The 10,349-nt window shown below is 36.8% G+C and overlaps 1 protein-coding gene across 1 annotated transcript; it reads right to left on the reverse strand.

Annotated features, from left to right (window-relative positions):
* Positions 1 to 132: 132 nt before the first annotated feature.
* Positions 133 to 8,770, reverse strand: lin9 (lin-9 DREAM MuvB core complex component). Its single transcript, XM_005809564.2, has 15 exons — positions 8,709 to 8,770; positions 6,134 to 6,166; positions 5,898 to 5,989; positions 5,415 to 5,528; positions 4,739 to 4,869; positions 4,217 to 4,342; positions 3,932 to 4,089; positions 3,704 to 3,837; positions 3,447 to 3,575; positions 2,841 to 2,942; positions 2,686 to 2,766; positions 2,468 to 2,593; positions 2,132 to 2,314; positions 1,926 to 2,023; positions 133 to 1,139 (listed from the first exon to the last, which is right to left on the reverse strand). Exons 1-15 carry the CDS (start codon positions 8,737 to 8,739, stop codon positions 1,034 to 1,036), a joined length of 1,644 nt encoding a protein of 547 aa, XP_005809621.1. The 5' UTR covers positions 8,740 to 8,770; the 3' UTR covers positions 133 to 1,033.
* Between the last annotated feature and the right edge of the window lie 1,579 nt (positions 8,771 to 10,349).

The raw sequence follows: 10,349 nt of genomic DNA on the forward strand, positions 1-10,349 counted from the left end.
AATGTTAATGATAATAATATTTTTATTTATTATGAAGCTGTAATAAGACTGAGTGTTAAAAAATAAACAAACTAAGAAATCTCTTTATATGTATTAACTTGAATCTATTTTTGAATAAATTCAACAACATTAAGCAGTTGAAATCGCATGTTTAATATAAAAAGAGGAAAACATTTATATACAATTGCCCTGAGGCGCTCTCATATACATCTGTACAAAACAAACAGGAAGGAAGTGTTGACTTGAGATCTTAAGGGTTAAGTCAATAATGCAGGCTTCATTTGTGGGGGGAAAAGGGAGTTGCAGCAGCAGCCATGCCTGAGGTGGAAATGCTAAGATCTTAGAGTAAAAGGCATCGAAACCCAACATTTCTCCTTTATAAAAATACCAAAATCTCTTTTCAGTGCACACAAAAATTACAAAAGCCATTTCTGAACATACAGCAGAAATGTCAACAATAGTCCTAATAATCATATAATGTACAATTATCTACAATCAGTTTTATAAAACATTCTTCAGCTTCCCCTGTGCTTGCCAGCGGCGGAGCAACAGAACAAAACACTTACAGGGGGAAACATTAGGGACAGAAAATATTTCTTCACAACCATACACATCTATGCAAAAATAAATAAATACAGACTATAAAACTGTTAGAATCAATGTTTGGCACATGGAAACCAATAAATAATACCTAAAAGCTTGGAGATCTCAACTGTGGCAGGTAAAGGTAAAGATTAGTGATGACAGGAGACTATTTCAGGCTTGTATTGGTTGGTTGCACAAACATTTTTATACAATAAAATGGGTGGGTAAAATACATGACATCTTCCCTCTGTTTATAAAACCCCAGGAATCCGAGACAAACTTCGCCCAAACTTGGGTTTGCACAACGGTGAGCCACAGTGTCAACACGGCCCAATGTTTGCCGCCTTAACAGCTCCGTTTCAGGAGACGGCAATAGTAAGCCTCATTTCAGTGTGTGCATGCACCTGTGTGGGTGGGTGTGTGTGTGTGTTAGGGAGGATGCAGAGACTCAGACCGCATTGGTGTTGTTGGCAGCGAATGCGTGCAGATTGCCCAGCTGACTAAGACCACTCTGGATGTGTGCCACGTGGATTTCAACGTTATTCTGAAAGCAACTGGAAAAAGAAGATTAAAAAGTCATAAAAAAAATAATAAACAAGCAATGCCTCCTAAAAGTTTTCATACTCAAAGTTTTTTTTTCTTCAAATTGTCCCTTTAAAAAACCACGTGGTTTGTGGTTGTAAACAGTTTCTACAGTTTCTATGTGAGAGATCAACACCAATTAGTAACATAAATGAAGTTGTAACAAAGATCTTAAAAGCTTGGCATGCGTTATTTTCTAAGTTTGTACATCTGGACACAAAATTTTATAGCCCATTCTTTGCAAAGCAGCTCAGTGTGAGCCCGATCAAATATAATGCAATAAGATTATTAATTGGATTAAAGTCTGATCTTTGACTGGAACCTTCTAACATATGATTATGTTGTGATCTAAAACTGGTGTCCAAACTTTTAGCTGACAATGCTGCCAGGCCAAAAATATCAAACTAACTGAACTATTACTTAAAATAAATAAATAATTTTAGTTTTCAGTATACGTCACTTGCTTGCTTGTAGACTAAACATACAACATTTAATTGGAACAAATAAAGTAGATTAATTTGGTAAACAAAAAAGAACAGCATCCCCATAGCATGATGGTACCACAACCGTGTTTCACCATGGCATAATATTTTTAAGGGTTGTGTGGAGTCTAAACTAAACTCCAAATAGAATTCCTTATAATTTGTAGTTGCAATGTGATGAAAAGGTAAATATATCTAAAGTCACAATTATGCATTTTTTATTCACCTGGAGCACGACTACAAAAACGTAGAAGGAACTATTTGTAGGTGGTTTACCTGAGGTTGGATGAATCAATTGATGCTTTGATGTCATTCAGGGAGTCTGTTAGAGATTTAAACTCAAATGAATTCAGATCTCCTCCATCTGCAAGACACTGAAACACAAACAGGACACCATGTAAGGATTTGCAACACATGAGCATAACCAGTCTAATTCTGTCATGTGTTGCTGTGAGCGGCAAAATGTCTCTCTATTCTCCAACCTTTATCTGTAGCAGCAACGCAGTGAGGCGGGAGACGAGGTGTGTGAGGCTGGCGTTTGTCACGGTCGGCTGGCCGTCCCGCTGTGTGTTGCTCAGTTGCACCATCTGCTGGGCCTCTTCTTCGCAACGCCGCCGCAGATCTGTGGGATGGTCAGCTGGAACCATGCCCTGGTCTGGAGAGAGCTGAAAACATAAACAACTCTATGTAGCAAAGCCTCTTGTCCTCCACTTTTTATTACCTGTATGGTTACAGATAAACAATGGTACAGACAGTGGGATTCAAAATAAATCGCAGTGACTAAGCCTGGTTGTATTTAATTATTCATTTTGACTTACTTCACAACAGAACTGCTGAACTTCATGCAGCACCTTGTTCAGATCTTTATTGAGCTGCTCCAGCTCGAGCACAGTGGTGGCATATCGCTTCTGGAAGTCCAGGTCGATCGGCATCGAGTACGACTTCTGAACACAGGAAGCCAACATGCAATAAGGTGAAGCGCCACATCTGCATCTTCTAAGAATTTGCTTTTAGTCATATTAGCTAATGACTTTACCAGTTTCTCTGCCTCCGTGTTCATTTCTTTTAAGTGCTTTATGTGCTCTTTCTTGATCATGAGGATTTTAGATAGCCTCGTCTAAAAAGCAGAAAAATGTATTTGAAGTGGCTCTAATTTTTAATTATCCAAACCTTTTGACAGGAAATACTTACAACTTGGACAAGGAATTTTACAGGAAACCCTCCCAGTGTTTCTCCCTCTGTGCTGGGCAGCTTGCTCCTCCATGGTGAAGCGTTCATAAGAGGATCATTGTCCTGGTTTTAAAAGAAAGAAATTAAAATGTATGTTGATAACCAGTTTAGACAATAAGAAAAGACAATTACACAGAATGAAGAAAGTACAACAAAATGTAAAATTATTGTACTGTAAAATGACCATCCAGTGTTTGCTTCAATGCTCGGGGGTTGTTGGAAGTTGTGATTGTGTTAGATCACCTTCCTGATTGAAGTGAGTTTTCTTAGCCTAATATTAGCTCCTGCTGCTGCTGTCCATTACATCCACCTAAGCATATACTACTTTGCGATGAAATGTATTAAACTGACATGGGAATGTATCTGCAGATGAAGCTAGTTTTACAAAATACAGACTCAGAGTAAGAATTCATGCTAAGCCTTTCTGACTCTTGGAAGTTGATCATCTCTTAAATTCTCAATAGAATACATTGAAGTTTGTAACATTAGAAACTGGAAAAAGGTTCATGAGGCACTGCCTACTGAGAAGCAGACCAAACCAAAAACTGTCATTGGATGTAGGCTTACCATTTGAACAGGAGTGGTAACAGATGGGTAGGGCGCTCGAGGAGGAGTCATGAGGTTCTGTATGTAGCGTGTTGACCGATGCTTCTGTGCGAAGGCAGAGATGGGCATAGTCTCATTGGGCTCATTGCTCTGAAAAACAGAAACATTGTTAAATTAAAAAAAAGAAAATCCACCATTTCCTTTGCTTATGTATCTGTTAGAGCAATTGCCTATTGTGGTGTTATTTCATCAGCAACAGAAGAAGGTAAACACTTTACCAGGACTTCATAATCAGGCACAGTGTGAGTTCCCAGGCCGCTGCGGTCGAAGGTGACACGGTAAGTTGCAGCGCTGGTGTCAACAGCATCTATCTGCCCCGTGAAAAGCCCGTCATGAACACCTCGAAGCCGAGCTGAAGGACAAAAAAACAACAACAAAAACATTATTTGGTTGCAATCATGTGACTGAAGTTAAAGCACATACCCTTTTCATTCCAGTGACCTTACCTGTGACTTTAGTTCCTATGATGAGTGGTAACGGGATTTCATCGGGAAGGTCTTTGCAAGTCGACACGTCTGACAACTTCCTTTGCTGCAGAAGACGCATCTTCTGACGCTTTTGTCTCAGGGCCGTTCGCTCTTCAGCAAAGAAGGCTGACGAACACCTAGGTGGATCATTAGAGTCCAGCAATGAGATGCCAATTCTTTTCCACTGCAGAGTTCAGAGATGCTCATCGAAAAACTAATAAAAAGGAGCTAATTAAATTTTTTATTGTAAAACTCAAAGCGCACCGTCTTGGTTTCCCCATCAGCCTCCTGATTGTTCCCCACTCGACTCGAGTCAGTTTTCTTGTTTTTAGGTTGGGAAAAGATTCCTTGAGGCACAAGCAAAATTCATTGTCACCTTCAAAAAGAGGCCTGGAAAAATAAAAGAACATAGTTTAATGAGGGAAATAAATGAAAACATAATTATTTTATTTTATTTTTAACTAAAGATATTTACAGATTAGAAATATAAGTACACAGTCATATTCAGTTAATTAGAATACAAGTTCCGATGAGGCTCGCTTGTCAGATCAAAAGTAGCATTGAAAAGTTCAAATGGGTATTAAATATACTTTTCATCCACATTTTTGTATTAAAAATATTATTAGTCTGACATAATATTCTAATCTCGAAACATGAATGTCATGCGGACACAGTTCATTTTTCTGCATGAACTGTTTCTAAAATGACAAGCAAAACTTATTTTTCCTGATTTATGTATCCCAAATCTAGAAGTATTAATTACTATGGGGAAAAGTGAGAACTTACCTGTCAATATTGGAATAAAACCATTCATAGATGCACCATTTGTGAGCTTTGGGTAGCTTAAGAAGGTTTCTTAACCTCAACCCAATTTTTTGTGACGCCTTCTTATCTGGTGTTACGATGTTAGAAAACTTCTGCAAGACAAGTAAAATAGTCATTTAAGTAAATATGCAAACACAATAAGTGAACATTCAGTTTAATGGACTCATCACAAGGCTTTTTTTTTTTTTTTTTGCAAGACAACTAAAAATGCCAAATCTCACAGATTTTATCTAATTATTTTTTATTATCTAATATTTTTTAAGGGCAAGCTTTATACAAATGTTTTGGCAGAAGACTAGAAACGGACGTGAAAAAATAAGGTATTAAGTCAGAATTTTTATGAAAGAACAAACAAAGCTGAGCTGAGGCAATTCCTATGTAACGGTATATGAATTTGAGCCTTGTGAATAATTTTCTTTTAGTCTGCTGAATATTTCATGAAGTGTCTTTGAATATACACACACAGCTCTGATCTGATGTCGTCCCATATATATATATATTCAAGGCTACAGAAACAACGCTACAATTGTCAGTCACCAAATATCCACACTTGAGGCACCATTCCAGAAATTCAACCAGAATGGGAAAGTACATGCCACTTCTCCTTTGTAATTATGACATGTTAGTAGCTTTTCACCTGTGGTGTAGTGGTGACCCTCTGGCTCCTACGAGGAGATCTGGAAGAGATTCGCTGCTGGGGCGATTCATCTTCATCCCGAAACAAACGGCTTCTCTTAGAACTCCGCGTGGGCTGAGGAAACAAACATAGGGTTTCTAAACAGACTTAATATCGCTCAAAGAAAACAGTTATTAGACATTCTCTTTTCATCTCTTTATAAGAATTTATAAGCACCTGGCATTTGATGAGATAAAGGTAAACTAAACTAAGTCTTAATTTTTTCTTAAAGCAAACCTCCATAACCCCCCTCCCCTCAAGGGATTGAGAGGAAATCCCTTAAATTGAATTTGATTTTTATATTAATGTGAGAAATGTGCCCCTCTGTTATTACATACCAAAACAAACTATTAAAATGTCTTTTAATATATGATAACTGACTGGTACAATAACAACCCACATGATCTGGATCATTCCAGTCTTAACCCTTATTATGTTTCTTACCGTGTCCATTGTGATGGAAGAATGTCGTCCTCTGGTGTTATGAGCTCTTGTGAAGCTGTTCTTTTCATTTAATGTGTTGGACAAACTGCCCTCTGTAAAATAGTCAGTGGATTTGTTTAAAATAACATCACTACTAAACATTGATGACAGGTTTTGAAAAGAAAAATTAACATGTTGTCTGAAACATGAGAAAAACTGATGCTGACAGCACCTAGACAAACAAAGTGACCACCGACCTTTTAGACTGACGAGAGCCTCAGCTGAGGAACCTGAGGAAAAGGAAAAAAAAATTACTATGTCAGATAAAAACAAAATTGTATAGAAGGAAATGAAATTACATTATAATTTGTTTTATAATTTATACCCATGTGTTTTCTGTATTTTGACAATTTAAGACATTTGTATCTCAGTCTATTTTGTTTTGTCCCCCACAAAAAAGACTGAATTAAATACTTTCAACCCAAACTATCACTGGCTGAAATGTGTACACTAGAGATGAAGTGGGACATTTTTAGGTGACTGGAATCGGATGTTTCACACTTCATCTATACGTTAAAACAACAGGATCCCATAGACAGGCATACTTAATCAGTCATTTTCACTATTAATGAAGTATACAAGTTAAGTCAGAAGAAGCAAAAAAGATGCAAGACACAAAGTAAACATTATTTTCCAACAGAAACACACGAGGTGTTCATTCAGGCAACTAAAACAGAAGTTCGGCCACAGAAGATAACAGGTAGAGGAAGTTTTAACGTTAATAAGAGTTCAGTATTTTTGTCATGTGACATGGTGGATTAGAAAATGTAGGTAGTCTTAGGGAATTCTTTTTGTTCAGTTGCAGGTACAATATAACAGAGGGAATATTTAATTGGGGAACAGAAAATGCTAACAATGATGAAGGTGGGGGTTTCAATTCAATAAGGCAGGCAATACATGTGCCCTATCTGCCAGTAATTGAACCTACCATTATTTGAGCATTTGTTTTTAAAAAGCTGAGGTGGTAACTTGTCATGTAAAGTCGATTTCCATGACTTGTAGTAAAACATGTCTGCGCTCTTAAACACTACAGCAAATCATATTTTATTCTTCAATATATTGCAAGTTGTATTTTTTTTATGTTTTAATTAAAATCTTAAACTCCCCCAAAAGTCCTACATAAAATTGTGTGCTTAGTTTATAGGAATGTTTGAAGATGGACGTAATTAGTTAATAATAATGCTTATTTTAATTATTTCTCACAGTTTGTATTTGAACAGGTGCAATCTTAGAAACTGCACTGGGGTAAAACGCAGAATTATTTATTCACAGACATTCATCAGTGTTTGAATACGTGTATGAATGGGTGGATAGCTGAACGTTTGGAGTTCTCAGAGTTGATAAAAGAACATGCAATTCATATTGTTCAAAAACATAAAAAATACAGCAATTCTGAACCATCTGTCCAATATTGGTCAGCTCTATAGGAAATTCTGACCATGCTAACTACTAATGTAGTTTTACCAATTAGCATTATAAACTAACTAACAGCACTGTTTAAGAACTTGGATTGAACTTGAATGAATACAAATGACTTTGACTCGGTCTACATAAGTGGAATAATTTGACAATATGTGATGCTTAAAGCACATGTGTAGCTGCTAAAACGAGTGAATGGCCTAACCTAAAACATAAATGGGGTCCATTTTCCTCTCCAGTATTAAAGGTGAACACATCTGTTGTTTACTTTGAAATGATCTTATTTTGTGACATAGTGCACACTGCATTTTCAGATTTCCAGGCAAAGCGTAAGCGAAACATTGCCTCTTAAAGTAACTGTCAGGATATCAGTGATACAGAGAGAGAGACTGCTCAGTAACTTTAGACTGCTTTTCAGAAGTCAGTAAGTGTTTCATTTTTATTTGACCTATTTATAGCTCTTAAAAGCTAATCGGATTTAACTAAATTGACTTGTAAACACAAAGGTATAGCAAGAACTGACTCAAGCATTGTATCGTTTAACAGCAAAAATAAAAGACAAAATTTTGTTCTTTAGCTATCAATTTTCAAATGTAATTTAAATCTCTGAGAATATCCTAGTTACCCCTTCCCCTCCCATTACGCCAAGCTCCCATGAACCATTGATCCAAGGCGGACCTTTTAACCCTGACAGCATCCACACAGTTCCAGTGGAAATAGCTGACGAAGTCATTAAGGCCTTCACCCTAAGTTTTAGCTGTCAAGTGTGGACTGTAACGCGAAAACATGCATTAAACCAGCTAACGTTAATACGTTATAAAGTTATTATAATAATTAATTACATTATCAACGATAGTTTCAGTTGTTGAACAAAAAAACTTAAGAAGCCGATACGTAGCGTTTAACCAGGTAAAATTACCGTAGCTAACGAGCCGTTGGGATAAAACTAAGCCACTGGCAGAAACAGAACTAAAGAAACTATGCCCAAGTACACAAATTAATACCTTGCAGCTAACGTCGCTTTTGTAGCCCTTTTGTTATTGCTAATAGGGTCTTGGCGTTAGCATCGGTTAGCTCACAGCTAAGCTAATGGCATTTGTTTACTCAGTTGGGGTGAAGTAACTTGTTCAACTCTAACGTTAGCTCTGGCTAGCCTGCCGTGCTAACAAACGGTAGCTGACTAGAACAAACCGGTGCATCTTGGTTTAAAACGGACTTTATGAAGTCAGACCACGGCATCATTATTTCTATTACATGAATGTGATTTTGGCTTTTTATCCGCTCTTTATCTCATCACCAGAGCACCGCAGCTTGTTTACGTTGTAAAACTGTTAAATTTGTGTTGTTACTCACTCTCGTCTAACAGCTGGTCCATCTCCGCCATCTTGAATTAGCCGCGCCGCTTTTTCAAAGACGTTGTCAAAATGCATTCTGGGTGCGAAATCTGTGTGGAGGGCGATTTGAGGAATAAACATTGTATAACTCAGCAAACTGGTGGCTGGAAAGTTGTTTTGTTTCATTAAATTATATCAGATATAAACTTTACATTGCAGATATCCACAAAGGGGATTGTAATTCTCACCGGGAACATTTGAAAAACTGTTGGGAATGATATCCAAACCAGATTCAGCCTCAGGCACTCAGCAACCAGTCTTTGTTAGAGCTTTAGCACATTCTGAGACCTACGAGGGCATAGTGCCTTAATAAGCACACTATAATGATCCTATGTTGAATTTCCCCAACTGTATAACTGATAATAGCAAATATTTGTGAAATAACACATTCTCAGACAAGTCATTTTTATTGAATGAGATTGTACAGGTAATTAAGTGCATCTCTTAATGTCAGCTGGCATCCGCTCAGATCATATCTAATGAGGAATGGTTAACTTTTTCACATTTTGCATTATTACAAGCACAAACCTCAATGTTATTGGGAAAACCAAGTGATGCATAACTGTCCAGTGGGAGGAAAATCATGTTGTTTTTTTACATTTTCTCCCGCCCCCTGTAAAAACAGGAGTATTTATGTTTACTTCTGTTGTATCTGATTCATTAGCAAATTGCCTTCATAACTCAAATATACATAGTCCCCATGTGAAAAATTAAATTTCACAAGATATTTGTGAAAGAGAACATTGATGAAAAATTATAGGCATCAGTAACTTTTACCATCCAAAGAGATTTTTGGAGCCTTGCTTCTATAGAATTAATCAAATGTTGCTTCGCAAAACAACAAAAGAAACTTCATCTAGTTTTGTAAGTACCTGGCATTTTTTTCAGTGGTTAACAAACCAGTCTTACTCCTGTTCTTGGCTTGCAGCTCATAAGCCCCCCACCCCCAATATAAAATAATAATAATTTGAACATGTCAAACTTAAAAAACTAAAAGTAAACTAAGTAAAAAAAAAAAAAAAAATCTGATAATGTAATGTATATACAGACATTCTTTGCTTATATTAAGCCGCAGAAATATTTTTAAAACTGGATTTTTATTATGTTTATATTTAAAAACACTGCTCAGTTCAACACCAAAAATAATCAGAGCAACTGTAGGAATCCTGAAGCCTGCCACAGGTTGCAGATCCCACAAACCGCATCCAATGTGAAACATGAGAATAAAAACATTCTATGGGGATGAATTCTTTGGAATGTTGGTCAGAACTCAAAGATGGTTCAAGCTAAATGTAGAGAAATGCAGGAAACAAAACGGTGAAAAAACTTCAGACTATTGAAGGTACACTGTCCAGTATAGTGACAATCCATTACCTGAGGTGAGATGTTTTGATCAAAGTATTTTCATTTTATAATCCTGTTCAGTTGCCCTCCATCCAATCTGATTTGAGATTAACATAATTTATGAGGAATGGGCAGAAATTTCATTCTCCAGGTTTGTTTAAGAATCATACCGCAAAAGTCTTGCAGCTGTAACAACAGCAAAAGGTGGTTCTATGAAAAAATTACTTAAAATGGGAGAGTATAGATGTAGACCTCG

This window comes from Xiphophorus maculatus, chromosome 15 (assembly GCF_002775205.1).
Source record: "Xiphophorus maculatus strain JP 163 A chromosome 15, X_maculatus-5.0-male, whole genome shotgun sequence".
NCBI lineage: Eukaryota > Metazoa > Chordata > Actinopteri > Cyprinodontiformes > Poeciliidae > Xiphophorus > Xiphophorus maculatus.